This window comes from Bos grunniens, chromosome 2, assembly GCF_055505025.1.
Source record: "Bos grunniens cultivar Pamir isolate PY7600 chromosome 2, Bosgru_T2T1.0, whole genome shotgun sequence".
Lineage (NCBI taxonomy): Eukaryota > Metazoa > Chordata > Mammalia > Artiodactyla > Bovidae > Bos > Bos grunniens.
This window is the reverse complement of record NC_141166.1, coordinates 116,281,513-116,301,459: the sequence shown is the minus strand read 5'-3', so window position 1 is coordinate 116,301,459 and position 19,947 is coordinate 116,281,513. Positions and strand designations below refer to the sequence as shown.

At 38.4% G+C, this 19,947-nt stretch overlaps 1 protein-coding gene across 8 annotated transcripts in view; it reads right to left on the bottom strand.

Annotated features, from left to right (window-relative positions):
- The window catches only part of MTX2 (metaxin 2), an 82,254-nt gene that overhangs the window by 36,434 nt on the left and 25,873 nt on the right, over nt 1-19,947 (bottom strand). For 5 of the 8 annotated variants that reach the window (XR_015152924.1, XM_086370965.1, XM_086370974.1 and 2 more), the window contains exons 2-3: nt 5,969-6,016; nt 4,721-4,767 (exon numbers count right to left, since the gene is read on the bottom strand). Coding sequence is in view for 1 of the 8 variants with exons in the window: in XM_086370956.1 (XP_086227082.1) it covers nt 4,721-4,767; nt 5,969-6,016 (95 nt within the window). In the remaining 7 variants the exon portion in view is untranslated. Of the gene's footprint in view, nt 1-1,041; nt 1,180-4,720; nt 4,768-5,968; nt 6,017-15,322; nt 15,486-19,947 lie in introns of those variants that run through there. The other 3 variants (XM_086370984.1, XM_086370964.1, XM_086371013.1) reach the window with 2 other exon arrangements.

Sequence of the window (19,947 nt, the reverse complement as noted above, 5' to 3'; positions counted from 1 at the left end):
TTTTAGAGATCCAAAAGCTGCAATACAGCTTTCACATCTTAATGTAATCCATAAATTGTTATATATAATTTTCTAGGAAATGTCAGAAATGATTTTTGAATTAAGTTATCTACCTATTTTTAGATAAAACTCCAAAGATCTGTATCACACACTGAACTGGTATGCAGCGAAGTGTTACAAGCATAGACTTGACCCAGACTCCCTGAGTTTGCACTCCAGCTCTGTCAAGTACTAATTATATAAGTTTGGGCCAACTGCTTAACTTTTCTGCCTCAACTTCCTAATCTGTAAAATGATAATAATAATGCTACTTACCTCATATGGTGGCTGCATGTGAGGATTATCTATGATACCTAAAGTATATATAATAAGACCTGGCACATGGAGTAAGTACAGTATAAATTTTAGCTATAGTTATTATTGTTGTTCTATTAGTATTATCTGCAGAAGGGGGATTTTAACAGCACTGACTTCATACGGTTATTATAAGGATTAAGTGAGTTCCTAAGAATTAAATGCTCAGCACAGTGATTAGCATGCAGCAGGCACTCAGCCAATGCTGCTGGCGTCTCTTTACCTCCACAATTTATGGACTCTATGACCTTGGCCAGACTTTTCCTGCGCTTCAGTTTCCACATATTTAAAAATGAGCTTCATAACAAGTACCATACACTTGGGTCATGGTAATGATTGAATAAGATGTCTCTCAGAAAAGCTCTTTAAAAAGAGTGCCTTAAACAACAAAAGCATTCAATACTTAATTCTAAAACAGGCCTTATTTAGTAAATACTATTAAAATAATATTTTGTTTGATCAAAGCAATCTACACTAACAACTTTTAGGCATACAATGGAAGAATGATTAGAAAAATTATTAATGTTCTTATAGATTTAAATACATCCAAAAATAATTCTTAGACCTAACATTTGCTTTAATCACTTTAGGTATTACAAAGCCTGCAAGCTTTCATTCCTGCTGCTGACACTGATAATGTGTACTTCTGTCAAAGAACCAGGGAAGAAGGAAATAACCAATATTCACCGTATGTTTATAATATGCCAGGTGCTCTTCTAAGTGCTTTAATGTTTATGCACATTTCATATATTTTTTAACACATTCAATCTTCATGACATCCAGTAGGACAGCTTCTATTATACCTGCATTTTAAAGATGAGGAAACTTAAAACAAACAGTAATGTCTGAGGTATCCGAGATTATTTGAGGAACAGAGATTATTTACTCATTTCACTTGTGGAATCTGCTATAAAAGATGAGATACTGAATTCGTAAAGACATAAATTTCTTGAAGAAAAATCAAATAAAGTATTTTCTGCAGAAAACTTTGAAGTTCATATATATTTGCTTATACAGTATTTCTAGACATGTGCTGTCCAATATGAGAGCTGTCAGCTACATATGGCTATCGAGTACTTGAAATGTGGCTGGCACAAACTGAGATGTGTAAAACACACATCAGATTTTGAACTTAACATAAAAAAAAAAAGGAAAAACATCCGTTAATAAATTTTATATTATGTTAAAATGATAATATTTGACAATATTAAATAAAATATATTTATTAAAATTGATTTCACATTTCTTTTTACTTCTTTTAGTGTGGCTACTAGAAAATTTTAAACTATTATACATATGTGAGTGGGCTTCCCTGGTGGCTTAGTGGTAAACAATCCACTTGTAATGCAGGAGACCACTTGCAACACAGGAGAAGCTGGTTCAATCCCTGGGTCGGGAAGATCCCCTGGAGAAGGAAATAGCAACCCACTCCAATATTCTTGCCTGTCCATTCTTGCATGGACAGAGAAGCCTAGTGGGCTACAGTCCATGGGGTCAGAAGAGTCAGACATGACTTAGTGACTAAACAACGGCCACCACCTTACATTTATGTGGGCAACATTATATATATTATGTATCTATCGGGCAGTTGGTTTAGGGGATAAAAGGATAGTAACAGAGAATTGTTATCAAAGTTCTTTTCCAATCAATACAAGCTTCAAAGTGGAAGTAATACTATGAAATGGAAGATTTCTCTCCCTAATGTTTGTGTATGTATAACACTGTTCGCACTGCCATATATGTGTATGTGTACACACACATACACACACATAGTACTGCTTGTGAGAACCAGAGGGACACACTATTCTAATACTTCATAATATTCAACATACAAGATTATTTTATGACTAGGCAAACACTTCAGGTAATAACAATACTCTGTGGATGAAAGAAGGAAAGCAAATCTAAGACAAAAATAACAGCCATAGGGGAAAATTTTTTTAATTTTGTTTTAAACTGAAATCATAAAGAGGTTTCTTTAATCAAAAAAACAAACAAACAAAAAAAAAACTCTAACCATTTAGTTCCGGAACATAATAAATGCAAAGCCTATGTGGTATGTAAAATTTAAATTTCCTGATGGCTTAGGTGGCTAACTACTGAAGTATCTAATGCTTAATATCTGGTATTTTCTAGGAAATATCCAGCTTATGGATACCTGTCACACTGTTAGATCAATTTTATACATTTAACTGATTCTTCCAAATGAATACTTATCCACTATATAGAAGAAAATTACTCCATAAAGTTTACATCAGATATCTGGAAAAGTCACATTTATAGTCATGGCTACTATCAGCTGTCAAGTCAAAGAATATTGAAGAAAACCAAGAATTTTTAATATATGCTGGTTAATTCATCATCTAAGTGACATGTGTAGGATAACAAAAAATTAAAATATTTATGCAAAATTCTGCATTTTAAAAGATTCTTATTTTCTGGTCTTAGCTTTAATTGCAACTATGATTTGAGATGAATGTTGAGAAAATAAATCAATAAGAACCATAAAAACAGAATTACTAAAGAAGGTACACACTGAGATTTCTTTTTTCTTTCCTTCTCCAGGTTATTTAAAATGTTAAATTTTTTTAACGGTAATATACCGATATCTTGGTTTATGCCAAAAACTAGTTAAGCCATCTATTCTAGGGTTTCTTAACACTGACACCATTTACATTTAGGGTGGGATAATTCTTTCTGGGGCGGGACTGTCTCGTGCACTGTTTCACAGAATCCCTGGCATCTACCCAACAGATGCCAAAAACAGCCTCCCCAACAGCTGTGACCATCAGAAATGTCTAAACACTGTCAGATGTTCTCTGGGGGTCTGAAACCCTCCCTCAGCTAAGAACCACTGGTCTACTCTTACCCAAAATAACATTCCTACTGGTGAAAATTACTGTAGTACTTCCTAAACTAATATTCTTCAGTTTTAGAGGCTCTTCATACAGGATACCCAGAGAGCTTCAGCTGGGAGATCAATAAACCTCCTCACACCATATGCAGAATTGCCTAGGTATGTCTATATCTGTGTGTGTTGCAATGTTTTCTGGAAAAATATCCCATAGCTTCATGAGACTGAAAGAATTATCCCCAAAATGGCAACTAAAACAGGGTTAAGAATTAGTGCTTCAACTAAAATATTCACTGTGCCCTGAAGCTATCTTCTCAAAAATATAAAGACTGAAGACATTATTTCATACTTAACAAATAATTTACTTGTGTTATCAGTTATCAAGCAAGACTGCTTCTACCCCACTTGTAAACCATTCATTCAACAAGTATTTACTGAGCACACTTCATATGCTAGGCACTACATTATTAGTATTTGAAAACTAAACAAACTCCAACTTCCTTATGCCCCCTGCCAAAAAGGAAGTATAAAGTACTTATCTATTAAATATAACCAACCGAGAATTTCTGCTTCTCAAAGATTAACACAAGAAAATACACTAGTTATAGTACTAGTGCCTAAAGATAAACGTAAGTAAATAAAATTTATATTCTTGGTAAAAATATACAAACCTTCTAAAAGAAGTAAAAAAACTTGAAACTTAAAAATACTCATACTCATACAAATATTGTTCAAACACATTTCCTTCTATCTTTTCCTTCTTTCTCCAACTTAAAAGTAAAATGTACTGAATGACATACTATGGCTGTGTAACAGTCATAGTTATTATGCCCAGAAGATACCTAGTTGTGTTGAAAACACAAGATGCCCAAGTGCCTAGCATCATGCCTAAAATGCAACAAAAGCAGTCCCTCTTTCTTTTCTTTCTGTCCTCCAGAAGCTCACAATCTCATTTCCAACAAATGGCATGTCTTAAATTTCTAAGTTATCTTTTAGGTGCTACTCATTAAAATACTCTTTGTGATTCAAACTATGCAAGCTAACCAAACAAAGAGCAGCTAAATATGCAAAATGTTTCAATATTTGTAATTCCATAATCTACATAAACATTTCTCTTTTCTTTAAAAGCAAATAATCCCCAAGTATCCTATTCTTCCTATAGTGCAGTTTAAAGTTTACAGGGCCACAAATCTTTTGGATTACACAACCATGATATAAAACTCCAAGAGCTATTATATTCAATAAGTGGTCTGGGGATAATAGGCACTAATGTAATCAATAAATATATAAGGCGTCGCTGAAGAAAAATATGTCTGCTTCGTAACCACCAAATGGATTAAGGCTAGAATGAGTACAATGAGGACACTTAAATACGTAGTGAATAAATCTTTACAAGTAAGTTAGAAAATAGGTTTGTGCCTATAAATGAAGAAATCAACCCAAATAATCAATACTAGCATATTTAACCAAAAGCAAAAAGTAAAAAAAATACTGCACTATTTACATATTTACCTGCACAGCAAGAGAAGCTGCATTGTCAGAAAGCAAAATTTGCTCCCCTGTAGAAATACAATGAAAGGTCTGAGTCAAAAGCGTAACTACTAAACAAGTAAAATACACGTATAAATGTTTTTTATTTTAAAAAACTATTCCTATTTCTAAAAAGAAAGCGCAATCATCAAGTTCTATATCAATGTTACAAGATTATAATTTGGATTAAAGTATTTTATGTAAATAACAACGAAGACTATTTCCTCTAAATCTATTTGATCACTTATTGTATTTTATCAGCAATATGTATGTAAAACTGCTCACTTAAAAATGAAAGGTTTCTTCAAGTTTTTAAGAAATAATCCCTTTCATTAAGTAAAATAGCATCTCTGTTCAAACCTCTCTAGTTAAAAGCATTCAAACTCGTATAAAACCAGCTTACAGTTAATATTGCACAGTGTGTCTAGATCTGTCACACAAAAGAAAGATGACAAGTTCACTGCAATAAAAATTCCATGCTTAGAAGACGAGGGCTGCTGCCTATTAGTCTTCATTACTTTGCAGTCTTCTGACAACTGTAGCAGGCTGCTGAGCCCCAAATGGGGTCCATAATGTGATCTGATGATATATGAAGAGCTGCTAAAGGGAGGCTGAACCATCCTAGCCTATACATTTTAACAGTTCCTTTTTACTGAGAGCCCACTTTACCACAGGACTTCAAAAATCTGCTGTGTCAGCTATTGGCGCAGTAAATCTGCCAACTACTCCTGCAACCACATCATACTACCCTGCCTGCAGCAGCCACTATAATGAGTCAATAATAAACTAAGCGCCTTACAGACCATGAAGAGTTGGTTTACACTGGCACATACAAGTTTAGGTAAAATCTCCTAGACAAATTATATAAGGGAATTCCTTCTTTATGTTTCATGTTCTTTTTGCATTAAATTGCATTATCAATGGGTGTTTTTTGTAATAAATATATTTTGATATGTTTGATATGTATTTGATATATCTGGGATTCCCAGGTGGTTCAGTGGTAAAGAATCCACCTGTCAATGCAGAAGTCACAGGAGATGCAGGTCTGATTCCTGAATTGAGAAGATCCCCTAAAGGAGGAAATTAGCAACCCACTCCAGTATTCTTGCCTGGAGAATCCCATGGACAGAGGAGCCTCAGGCTACAGTCCGTGGGGTCACAAAGAGTCAGACATGACTGAACACACATATTTTGATATGAAGCCATTTTTAATGGGGAATAAGCACCTACCTTTCAGTTGCTGATATAATGTAGCATTTTCAGGCCAAGGTTCTGCAGCTGTGGAAACAGGTACACAGGGAAAAAATATATCAGTAACCAACCAAATTAATAAACACATACATTTGCCTAGAGCATTTAATGTCAAGCATAAACTGCCAAGGATTAAATTACCAAGGATACCTTAAATATGGCAACCAGTCACATTACTGTAGATTCTATGAGAATCTATATAAGCAGGTTAGATAATTTCATTTAAATGAATGTTTGGTGGCAGTTTAATTTTTTATGGGGAGGAAATGGAAGACATTTTGCCCAATCAAAAGTGAAAATTAAAAAAATTAAACTGCTTATATGCTACTATTCTTTAGTCTTCTTCAAACACAGACATATCCAAAATTACATTCATACATATAAAAAGACACTGAATTTCAGCTCACTATCAAAAAGAAAAATAGTGAAACAGTATTTATATTTTACTGTAAACTTTTAACTAAGTAAATTTTCAGAAGACACTTTATGAAAGAATCAAATCTATGCATATCAGGCTGTGCATCTTTCTTTATAACCTGGTAGTATTTAAACAGGGGAATCCTGTTGTCTACGTTTAATTGCCTTGAACCCAACAACATCATCTCACAAAAACAGAGAATACGATGAAGCAGTACCTATCAAAACAATGTGAAATAAAGCTGGTGAAGCTCATTTTAGGCCTAATAGGCTTGACCTTGACTCTTAACCTCTCATCTAGCAAAGACTCCAGCAACAAAGAGTATTAGCAACCTACCAGTGCTTGGAAAAAGCCCTAGATTTGAATTTGTCTAATCAACTGCATATAAGAAGCAATGCCTCCACAGACAGAATATTCAGGATATTATTTGCTGAATTCTTTGTAAAATCCATAAAACATCAAAATCACCAATTCTAACACACTAACTATATTTGCTGTCAGCAAGAAAGTCAGTCAAATATATGAAATTTGATTAACTTTTCTTATGGTGTTTAAACTAATGCAGTCTCTGTGACACAGCAACAAATTATTTTTTAATATATACTTCCAGCTGGTTTTTTAAAAAAGAAATTTATACACATGAAGCATTTTTTCTTTTAAGAATGATCATTTAAGATGTAGTCACTTAGTCTTAGGAGGGGATAGGAGGTAGACACCTTAATTTGCTTTTACTTCTACTTTAGAATGAAAAGAAAAAGTTGTAGTAATTATTATACACTGTAAAATTTGGTTTGGTCTGTGCTACACAAAATTATACTTAGGGACACCATGAAATCACCAAGCAAATAATTAATAGTTTTGTACAGTTATCTACAATATTACAGACCTTCCTCAACTTACCGTGAGTTATAAACTGTAACTTGAAAATGCATTTAAGATACCGCACCTACCAAACATTATAGCCTAGCCTAGCCTACCTTAATGGAGAAGGCAATGGCACCCCACTCCAGTACTCTTGCCTGGAAAATCCCATGGATGGAGGAGCCTGGTAGGCTGCAGTCCATGGGGTCGCTAGGAGTAGGACACTTTTCACTTTCATGCATTGGAGAAGGAAATGGCAACCCACTCCAGTGTTCTTGCCTAGAGAATCCCAGGGATGGGGAGCCTGGTGGGCTGCCGTCTATGGGAGTCGGACACGACTGAAGTGACTTAGCAGCAGCAGCCTACCTTAAATGTGCTCAGAACACTTACATTAGCTTACAGATGGGCGAAATCACCTAACACAAAGCCTGTTTTATAATAAAGTATTGATAATATCTCATGTCATTTATGGAATACTGTACTGAAAGTGACAACAGAAAGATTTTATAGGTATAAAATTATTTTAAGTGTCCCAGTTGTTCACCCTTGAGATTTCAGGCTGACTGGGAACTCCAGCTCCTTGTAGCTGCCCAGCATCAAGATAAGAGTATCTCACTACACATCACTAGCCCAGGCAAAGATCAAAATTCACAATTTGAAGTACAGTTTCTTTGGAGACTGTTAAGTTGGAGACTGTCTGTATACATATATATAAAAGCTACCAAACTTTAACTCACATACCAAAAAGGCAGCGCAATTAAATACTTACTACGTTACTGTAAACCTTTTAACAAAGTAAAATTTCAATTAAGAATCCAATTTACCAGTGTTAACAGTTTTAAAAATAAAAGGTAGGGAAACAAAAACAAGCTGACATCTGCAAACTACTCAAAAATAACCTTTTAGGATAAACTGTATGGTCAGCATACCTACACCATACATTCATATGAGAACAATACTGTGAGGTTCATTTGTGAGGTGAATGAATGTGAATGAATGAATGAATGAATCATCAAAGATTCAATTATATGCATTTATTAATCTTATTAAAGCAATAAAGCAAAGGAATAAAATTTACAAAAGTTCCAAAGACACTGAAATTAAGTTCCTTGAGGGCAAAAATGTGTCGCATTGTGTATGCCACACTGTGCCAAGCTTTGCATACAGTTGGTGTTCATTAATCATGCACGGAAAGAAAACGGATACTAAGCTTATCACTCAATTCCCTAAACATTCTGGCTAATCAAAGTTTTACTGATCAATATGTTAAAGTACTGCTGCTGCTGCTAAGTCACTTCAGTCGTGCTCGACTCTGTATGACCCCACAGACAGCAGCCCACCAGGCTCCCCCGTCCCTGGGATTCTCCAGGCAAGAATACTGGAGTGGGTTGCCATTTCCCTCTCCAATGCATGAAAGTGAAAAGTGAAAGTGAAGTCGCTCAGTTGTGTCAGACCCTTAGCGACCCCATGGATTGCAGCCCACCAGGCTCCACCGTCCATGGGATTTTCCAGGCAAGAGTACTGGAGTGGGTTGCCATTGCCTTCTCCGGTTAAGGTACTAGGGTGCTCTAATTAAATATTCTGATAATTTTAATTTTTGATTAGCTATTTTGTGTACATACGAGACCATGGATTACAAATTTTCAAAACACAGTAACATACATTTAGCATTAAATATATGCTGAATGTAAGTGAAGTGTTCTTTAATAAATCAGAAGCTAAAGCCACTACTCTGCAATACCAGAGGTCTCATAAGAACAGGAACTTACATGTTTAGCTAAATGAAATTTTAACTAAAAATTTTTAGCTAAAAATTCATTTATCATCACTGGCCCCACTCCCATTCTCCTGATCTAATACAACCAGCATATTTAAAAGAAATCTTGTAACATATTCAGTTCAGTCGCTCAGTTGTGTTCGACTCTTTGCAACCCCATGAATCGCAGCACACCAGGCCTCCCTGTCCATCACCGACTCCCGGACTTCACCCAAACTCTTGTGCATTGATTTGGTGATGCCATCCAGCCATCTCATCCTCTGTCGTCCCCTTCTCCTCCTGCCCCCAATCACTCCCAGCATCATGGTCTTTTCCAATGAGTCAACTCTTCGCATGAGGTGGCCAAAGTATTTACTCAACCACAAATAAGAATAAAGGAGTTGAACTGGGCTTCCCTGGTGGCTCAGGGGTAAAGAATCTGCCTGCCAATGCAGGACACATGGGTTTGATTCCTGGTTCGGGAAGATTCCACATGCCACGGAGCAACTAAGCTTATATGCCACAACTCCTCAGCCCGGGAACCACAACTACTGAAGCCAACGTGCTACAGATGCAGAGTTAATGCTCCACAAAAAGAGAAGCCACCGCAGTGAGAAACCCGTGCACCACAACAAAGGGTAGCCCCCGCTCACAGCAAGCAGAGGAAAGCCCACGCGGCAACGAAGACCCAGCAAACCCAAAGATAAAGGAAGGAAGAAAAAAATTATGTTTTTGAAGTTGTCATTAAGAACCTAAAGCTGAAAATGGGGTTGGCAGAGTATATTTTCCTTTATCTAATTTCTGCTCTAACTCAGAAACTATTACTGAAAATAAATTCTCAGAAAGTAACTCTGCCAAAACATTTGATGTTGTCTTCACAAACAGAAAAAAGAAACAAGAGAAAGTGAAGTTGCTCAGTCGTGTCTGACTCTTTGCAACCCGGCGGACTGTAGCCTACCAGGCTCCTCGGTCCACGGGATTCTCCCGGCAAGAATACTGGAGTGGGTCACAAACAGAACATTTCATTTAAAAAGGGAAGGCAAGCTGATATAAACCTATATAACCATGCTATTTCAACAGCTTGGAATTCCAGTACGCCCACAGACCAGAAGGCAAGAAATGGCAGAGTATGCAGGGAATGATCTCACCCATGAGAAGTTCAGAAAATATAAACATCATTGATTTAAGTGCATCACCTATGTGAATCTGCTCACATTTTAAGCATGACATGGGAGAAGAAACGACTGGTGTGTTATTCAATAGAGAGACAACAGCGAAAATCCTAAATTGTGTGGCATGGCATTGGATCTACAAATCAACCATGTAGCTATCTTTCTAGGAAATAAGCCTTCATAATAAGTAAGTCTAGGAATCATAAACATTATACACACATAACGAAGTACAAAGCCTATTTCTTGGTTTGGGTAATATTATATAAAGCCTTTTCATTAAGAATGCCCATTATGTGAAAGACAAAGTCCAAAAATACGATTATTCCCCACTCCTCTTTCCAAAGGTCAGGCAAGTCAATACCCACCCTTGCCCTTGATCATGTATAAAAGAGAGGGAGATGAAAAATTCAAAATCATAGTGCTGATAAAAGCCTTAAATATCTCAGCATTTAAAATCAAAAATCTTTTTAAAACAATATTAAAACATTTTCATCTCTTACTAGTTTTACCTCAGTCAACCTAAAATGTTTTAGACCACACTAATCCAACAGAGAATAAAATTTCACAACTCATCCTACTTTCAAGTTCTACCACCAAAAGCTCTCCCTGATGTGAAGAGCCTTTTTAGACTTGCCTTAAGGAAGGACCAGCCTTAGAATATAGAAGGTGAGACTAAAAGTTTCTGGAAAGGAGACTGATTAAAAAATGGGGACTGAGAGAGAACATTGTCCAAGGCTGTCAGGATACAAGATACTGGTATAATTACCATATCAAAAGTAGACTTTATGCTTAATACACCTCAACGGTTCTGTGGCTTCTGGAATAAAGATCAACTGGACCTTACACATCACTCTCTCTACCTCTCAGGCCTCATCATTCTTTTCCAACCACTCTGTACATCAGCCACACTAGCCTTCACCCAGTTTCTGAATGCATCATGTTTCTTCCTGCATCGGAAATTCATTTAAGCTGTTTCCTTTGTTGTTGTTGTCATTCAGTTGCTCAGTCGTGTCCAACTCTTTGCGACCCCATGGACTGCAGCACGCCAGGCTTCCCTGTCCTTCACCATCTCCTGGAGTTTGCCAAGTTCATGTTCATTGCATCAGTGATGCTGTCCAGCCATCTCATCCTCCGACACCCCCTACTCTTTCTGCCCTCAATCTTTCCCAGCATCAGGGACTTTTCCAATGAGTCGTCTGTTCACACCAGATGACCAAAATATTGGAGCTTCAGCTTCAGCATCAGTCCTTCTAGTGAATATTCAAGGTTGATCTCCCTTAAGATTGACTGGTTTGATCTCCTTGCTGTCCACAGGACTTTCAGGAGTCTTCTCCAGCACCACAGTTCAAGAGCTTTTTTTATGGTCCAGCCCTCACAACCACACATGACCACTAGAAAGACCATAGCCTCGACTATGTGAACCTTTGTCGGCAGAGTAATGTCTCTGCTTTTCAACACACTGTCTAGGTTTGTAATGGCTTTCCTGCCAAGAAGTAATCATCTTCTAACTTCATGGCTGCAGTCACCATCCACAGTGATTTTGGAGCCCAAGAAGAGGAAATCTGTCACTACTTCCACCTTTTCCCTTTCTATTTGCCATGCAGTAATGGGGCCACGTGCCATGACCTTAGTTTTTTTTTAATATTTAGTCTTTAGCCAGCTCTTTCACTCTCCTCCTTCACCCTCATCAAGAGGCTCTTTCTGCCATTAGAGTGTTTCCCTTACCCTGGAGCAATCTTCCCCTCCCACTGTGTCCTTACATCTCAGCAAAAACATCACTTCCTTACACTGGTCCAGCTTCATGGACATACAACCTGAGCAGCTGCACAGGGCTCGTATTTGAAGGGTTCTACTCTCAGTTTATCAGTCTACTATGGCAGTCCTAGAATTCTTTTAAACAAGGGGGCTCCACATTTTTATCTAGCACTGGGCCCTACAAATTATGTAGCTGGTCCTGTCCTCAGGGAAGACTTCAGTGACCTCTAGAATAATTCAAACCCTCTCTTTTCCAAGCTTAAATAGCATGTACACTCCTTTGTACCACTTACCATATGTTGACAATCCCTGTCAACATTTTCACAGGGATTTGAGGACTATTTGTTTATCTCCCCCACTAGAATGTAAGCCCCATGAATTCAGTGTTCAGTTCTGATTTTTGCTTACCACTTCATTCCTAGAGGGCTTTCCTGGTGGCTCATAGGTTAAAGCGTCTGCCTGCAATGTGGGAGACTCGGGTTCGATCCCTGGGTCGGGAAGATCCCCTGGAGAAGGAAATGGCAACCCACTCCAGTATTCTTGCCTGGGAAATCACATGGATGGAGGAGCCTGATGGCCTACAATCCATGGGGTAGCAAAGAGTTGGACACGACTGAGCAACTTCACTTTCACTTTCATTCCTAGAACCCAGTGCCAAATAGGCAATCAGTAAATGTTAGTTGAATAAATGTTTGTTTTTACTATTACTGCTATCATTATTGTTAATGATTCTGTACTGTTTAGGCTAAAAATGCAGCAGAAAAGACAAGAAAACTATACAAAATGGCCAAAAAAGGTAAATTTTTATCCCTGGTGGCTCAGATGGTAAAGAATCTACCTGCAATGCAAGAGATCCAGATTTGATCCCTGGGTCGGAAAGATCCTCTAGAGAAGGAGGTCGCAAAGAGTCAGATATGACTGAGAGACTAACACACACTTTGGGGTTCTCTGGATAAAGTGAAAGTGTAAGTCGCTCTTATCTGACCCTACGATTGTAGACTGTAGACTATAGTTCTACAGTCCCCCATGGACTGTAGTTCACCAGGCTTCTCCGTCCATGGAATTCTTCAGGTAAGAATACTGGGATGGGTTGCCATTTCCTTCTCTAGGAGATCTTCCTGACCTGGGTCTCCTGTATTGCAGGCAGATTCTTTACCAACTGAGCCCCCAAGGAAGCCCCAGAGAACTCCAACTCTACAGCCAATAACACAACTATAAAAATATTAAACGGCTCCCTGATATAGCTGGCAGAATCTAATCCTGTAAACTTACCCTAAAACTGGAAATCTGTTTCTGTTTTATATCAAATACATAATGTCCATTGGATATTACTGTTGCAATACTCCTAAGACCATCACCGATGCCCTCAACCATCTGACAAGTCATCTCACTATTCCCCTGTCCATATTCTTTAACTCTAACCTAGGAATTACCACTTTTTAAAATCTCTCATCCCCATCAATAAAATACTTGAGTAGCAGACCCAAATAGATTTGGAAATCATATGGCTGGTATTCCTAACCTAGTGAATCATGCACATTATAAAACACACTAAAAAAGAAAACAGTTGAAAAAAGTTGAAACCTAAATTCCAATATTTCTTTTCCATACTTGAAAGGATTATCTAGTACAAAACCCCTGTATATACACCTAACCCCACTTTAGAAAACATGGTTCAAATTAAATAACTACTTATTTGAAGTTTCATCAGGGAACTCAGCCATTCACATATCCTTGATCAAAGACAAGTCCTCTTCTATTCTACTGAAATCATCTCTTTGACCACAAAAAAAGCTTGGAAAGAACACACTCAAATTAATGTGGGGTGGGGGGGATACCTGACTACCCAACCATCTAATAATAGGACCCTTGCATTCTACCAGAGTATTTAAAATTTCCCCCATACACTTTATACTTTCTCACCTCAGAGACTTTGCTTAAACTGTTACCCTCTACCCAGAATATTTCTTCCCACTGCATGCCCAAATCCTACACCTTTTTCAAGACCAAGCTTAAAATGCTACCTCCATCAAGAAGGCTTCTGTAACTAAACAAATCTAATTTCTCCTTTATCTATACTGTTCATAGCAGTTTGCACTTGTCTTATATCATATATTGCTTTCTACTCTATTCTATTATTATGTCAATATCTTATCTTCCTTTCTAGGCAGTAAGTTCCTAGAATGTGAAAATTCCCATGATCCTGAGAGTATTTATTAAAGACTCAGCTTCTCAACTGCCCCAAACTGAATACAATATTAATAACAATATATACAATATATGGAAAAACATGAAATTCAAATTAAGCAATATTTAAATTATTTTGGTCTAAGTATCATTTAAAAACTAATCTTTATCACATGAGTTCCAAAGTAAAATTACCCACCTTTCAGAAATTAATTCTTTTACAATCAGAAACTACTATCTCATTTTCATATCAAAGAAATAACTTACACTAAGACATTCTTAGTGACCTATATTAATTCATTTTTAAACATTACAATGATGTCCCATTCCCTAGCAAAAGATCCATGAAAATGTTTATCATTTTTATAAAGAAGAAATATACTATTTTATAGGCATAAATTTAAAACATCTAGAAATAAAGCAAATATTGGAGCACCTCAGCACTTCCTATTCCAATAACACTATTAGAAGTCTTTTAACCCCTTTGTCCTTTACTGTCTTTCCAATTTTATCTAGGTAAAATTATCTTGAGAATTTTACACTAATGTCTCTTTCACTAGGAGCAAAGCTGATTCCTCTTAAAGTTGCAACCTTTAGTGAGATACAGGGCTTTTTTATGGAAATAAATTTCAAAGCTTTTCATAGATAGTTTCTATCTCCTATAAGTATTTAGGTTGGAGGAGAAGCAAGTTTAGAAAGAGAGAGAATACACACTCTTGGACTTGTGAAAACCTTAACATAAAATAAATAACGTCTAAACAAACAAATTTATGCTAGAAATGCATACACGGTAAAATAATTCTCATAGCCCCCCAAAATACACATTTGATTCCCATTCTCTTTAAGGTACCTACTACTTTTAAGTTTTATCAACCCCCGGGTGGCTCAGAGGTTAAAGCATCTGCCTGGAATGATGGAGACCCAGGTTCGATCCCTGAGTCAGGAAGATCCCCTGGAAAAGGAAATGGCAACCCACTCCAGTACTCTTGCCTGGAGAATCCCATGGAGGGAGGAGCCTGGTAGGCTACAGTCCATGGGGTTGCAAAGAGTCAGACATGACTGAGCAACTTCACAACAAAAACACCAACATTCTTTACTATTAATCCATTACAACTTTTAGAGAAATGACTACTGCCAACAAATTAACATGTATACACCTAAGATTCTTAAATACTCCATTTTACCTGCAGTATTCTCTCAAGTATCAAGTTGGGTGATAAGTATTTCTGGTGCCAGATGGTCTGTCTATTCCACTCAATTCAGGGTATTCCACTCATTTCACAGCATGAAAGTGCTATGACCTAATAAACAAGTCTAGTTCCAAAGTCCACCTCTTGATGATCTAATCTAAAAGGACAAGAAAAGGGCAGTGAAAAGAGATGCCCTGTTGTTGATTTTTTTTTTAAGTTCTGCATTCTTAATGTACAACATGACTCCTCTGGCATATGAATATAGGTGAAGACATAATTTGTAGAATAATAGGCACTAATAATACATGCTGCTTCAGTACTGTCATATTTCCAATCCATCAAATTGATTAATGCTATAATAACTCTACACAAACCTATCAGTGCACTAATGAAGTCAAACCCAGTTTATCCTTAGGCAACTACACTCCAAAAGCCCATAGATGTCATCTCTTTAGCTTCCAAAGACTATTTAGACAGTGTAATACAAAAGGAGTAAGAAACACACGTAACCTGTCTCTAAATTTGGATGTCTTTCTGCCAAAGGTGTAAATGCAAATACTACTAATATAACAAAATGCTCAAAGAACATCTGGCAGCTCTTAAACACGGACAAGTTGCTGCAAAACACACAGAGAAAAGGAAATATATTTACTAGTTTGACATAAATACTATACTGATGATCTCAGTGATATCAACATAGCCACTAAGTTCAAAACCTGGTAAGTTTTAGGAAGTTATGATATGAAGCCTTCATTTAAAACAGATTTTCAAGATATTTAGACTTAAAATATAATGACATGTAACCTTATCAAAACTAGAATTTTAAGAACTATTAAACCTGCAATTCAATTTTCAAATTATAGTACAATTCAAAGATAACACTATATCCCAGATAATAGTGATCATGAAATGATTAAATGACAATGTCCCTGAGGCACTGTCTCTTAGGGGATGTTTAATGATACTACAGAGGATGTGTAAGCAGGAAGTGACTCTTCACCTAACAGGAGTTTAAAACCATTCTCCAATCACCTCAACAGTCAGAGATCAATGTTCAACATGTGGGACAGTGGTCCATGTATTTTACAACTCAGGGAATAGAGCCAATACTTGATAATAATTATTAGTGGAGTACAACCTTTAAAAATGTGAATCACTATGTTGTACACCTGTAACTTATACAGTATTGCACATCAGCTATATTTCAATTTTTAAGAAAATTTAAAAAGAATGGAGAGGTGCAATGTCATGCTGTCATTTCCATAAACCTAAAGTACTGACAGGCAGTATTCTGTAACACAGTGGTAAGGTTACTCTCTTAGTCCAGTTGGGCTACTATAACAAATACCATAGACTGAGTGGCTTACAAACAACAGAAATTTACTTCTCACAGTTCTGGAAGCTCAAAGTCCAAAATCAGGGTGCAGGCACGGTTGGGTTCAGGTAAAAGACTTCTTCCAGGTCACTGACTACTGACTTCCTGCCAGGTCCTCATATGGTGGAAGGGGCAAGGGAGCTCTCTGGGATCTCTTTTATAATGGCACTAATTCCTAATCACCTCCCAATGGCCCCATATTCTAATAACATCAACTTGGGGATTAGGATTTCAACACATGAGTAAGGGGAAGGGGGACACATTCATAGGAGCCACTTAAAAAATAAACTGCAAGGAAGTACAGACAAAAAATTAAAGACTACCTTAGATTGAAATAAGGGCCCTGAAGCAAGAAGCAGACATTCTAAGACAGACTGGAGAAGTGTAAGATAAATACAGAGGGACTGCAGCTGCTGCTAAGTCGCTTCAGTACTGTCCGACTCTTCAAGACCCCATAGACAGCAGCCCACCAGGCTCCCCCGTCCCTGGGATTCTCCAGGCAAGAACACTGGAGTGGGTTGCCATTTCCTTCTCCAATGCATGAAAGTGAAAAGTGAAAGGGAAGTCGCTCAGTCGTGTCCGACTCTTAGTGACCCCATGGACTGCAGCCTACCAGGCTCCTCCATCCATGGGATTTTCCAGGCAAGAGTACTGGAGTGGGGTGCCACTGCCTTCTCCAACAAAGGGACTGCCAAACTCTAAAAGAAGATCCACACTAGAACCATTTCCTTGGCTTGATCCATCAGTCCTTAAGGAGAAAAAACTTGTTGACTGACATCAAAATTCACTGAATATTCTTTATTGCTTGTTGTATATATGTAGTAAACTGTATGTAGTTTTCATTTTAGAAAGTAAATTTAGCTACATTCTACAAATCTGTTTTATCAGTCATTCAACATATATTCACAGAACACACACACATATTTTATATATATACTTATATATATAAAAAATATACCCTCCCCCAAATATAATGTACCAGGCACCAGTCTAAGAACTTAAGGATAAAATTATAAAGAAAACCAAGTACCTGCCTTTAAGGTACTTAGACTTCAGTGGTACCATATGGCCCATCTCCATATTTTTTATAATACTCGAGCCCATCTGAAGATAACAATAAGGATTACCTGATACGGCTCAGTGATAAAGAATATACCTGCTAATGCAGGAGTTGCAGTAGACATGGGTTCGATCCCTGGGTTGGAAAGATTCCAACCTGAAGGAGGAAATGGCAACCCACTCCAGTATTCTTGCCAGGATAATCCCATGGACAGAGGAGCCTGGCAGGCTACAGTCCATGGGGTCACAGAGTAGAACACAACTGAGCAACTGAGCATGCATGCACACATGATACACTCATAACAAGTCTTAACTCTATCAACATGTTACAGACAACTAAGAACTACATACCACAGTGCACAATCTACAGAATGCCAAAGGAATGCCAATTTACTGAGCCCACAGCAGATAAATCATCAGTCTCACCAACCCATCATCAATATCTCCAACCACCTACTCATTTGTAACAAAGTGGTAAACAAAAGACTAAAAACACTCAAAGTGAGGATATATGACTGAGTGATGCATTAGATAAATGGGTTCTAATACCCTGACATTCAGGAAGCAGAGGAAGAAAAGCAAAACTGATTAAAAATTCAGGAAAACTAGTAAGGGGCAGAACTTCCTCCTTACAACCAAAATGGGGGCCCAAATGAAACTAGAGAACAATAAAAATCTCCTTCTGGTCAAAATCTACCTAGAAAGAGAACAAGACGGCAGAGGAGTAGGTGGACGTGGAGCACATCTCTCTCCACGGATACATCAGGAATATATCTTCAGACACTGAAGTGCATGCAGAACGCTGGCTGAGAGTGGACAGGAGTACCTGACCAGTGGAAAAGAATATATGAAACCATGCAAAACTCGGTAGGATGAAGGAACTAGGGGGAAAAACAGGTTAGAAGGACTAAACAGGGGTCCAATCCCCACATCGGGGCAATTGTCTAAGTCAGAGGAGAAACATTTGAGGCTGAGAGTGAAACAGCTGATCCGTGGTAGCCTAAATGGAATGAGAATCAGACAGTCCTTGCTGCAGCCACACATACCCCGGACAGGGACGCAAGTCCTCTAGAAAGCGCAGCAGCTGGGAGCTGGAGTTTAGCAACTGTGGAGCAATCCCAGGGTGAGGGCTGCTGTTGGCTGCGAAGAGACGGGATCGAGGGGATATGAGGGAGGAGATTATGGTGGGAAATGCCTGTGGAGGAAAGCCAGGCAGCCATGGGAGCAAGGCAATACTGCTGAGTCATGTGTAGGGGTTAAGCCATCACCATAGCCTCTCTCACCCCACACACCAGCATCAGCACCTGAACAATAGAGAGGCTGGCCCATCAAATGCCTGACGCACTGAACTACAGGGTAGGACCCCACCCAGGGTGCCCCTTTAAGTGACTGACCCACAGATCTACAGAGTAGGACTCCAACCAGGGGGGCCCTTCTATGTGCCCAATGCACCAAACAACAGAGAAGGACCCCAGGCAAGGGAGCCCTCTCAGTGCCTGAACAGGCAGAGCTACATAGAAAGACTGGCCAAAGAGGCCTTCTGATTGCCAACTCCAAGAGGCTCAAAAAAACTCTGATAGGGCCATAACTCCTGCAGCGGAGGCAGTCTGTGTCCCTGCACACTTGGCATCACCAGAGTCCCCACAAGCCAAGCAGCTGCGCCACCTTCACACTCAACTCTCACTGGGGCAGAGCTGCCACAGGCAAGAAAAGTCTTGCATCTATGCCCACAGGGTTGCTTCGGTAGTGTCCGACTCTGCAACCCTGTAGACTGTGGCCTGCCAGGCTTCTCTGTCAGGGAGCGGGGTTCTCCAGGCAAGAATACTGGAACATATGGGTCAATACTGCATACCCTTCTAGAGCACTGTATTTCCTTCTGCTCTAGCCGCCAACTCCCCTGAGTACGTGGTGCCGTCAGAACCCCTGCAACCCAAGCAGCTGCACCACCTCAACTGGCCCTCACAGAGGCAAACCCAAGTCCTCCAGGGCAGCCTCAGGAGCAAATCCCAGTGGACAACCCACATGCAGAGGTGGAAATAAAACTACAATTGAAACCCAGGGGCAGTGTAGCTAAGGAAGAAGAACCAAAACCTTCCCACCAGCTGTACAAGCTGCAGATTAAATCCACACAATCAACTAGGCAGACTCTATGTCTATGGAATATATAAAAGGTCATTGAGAGCTC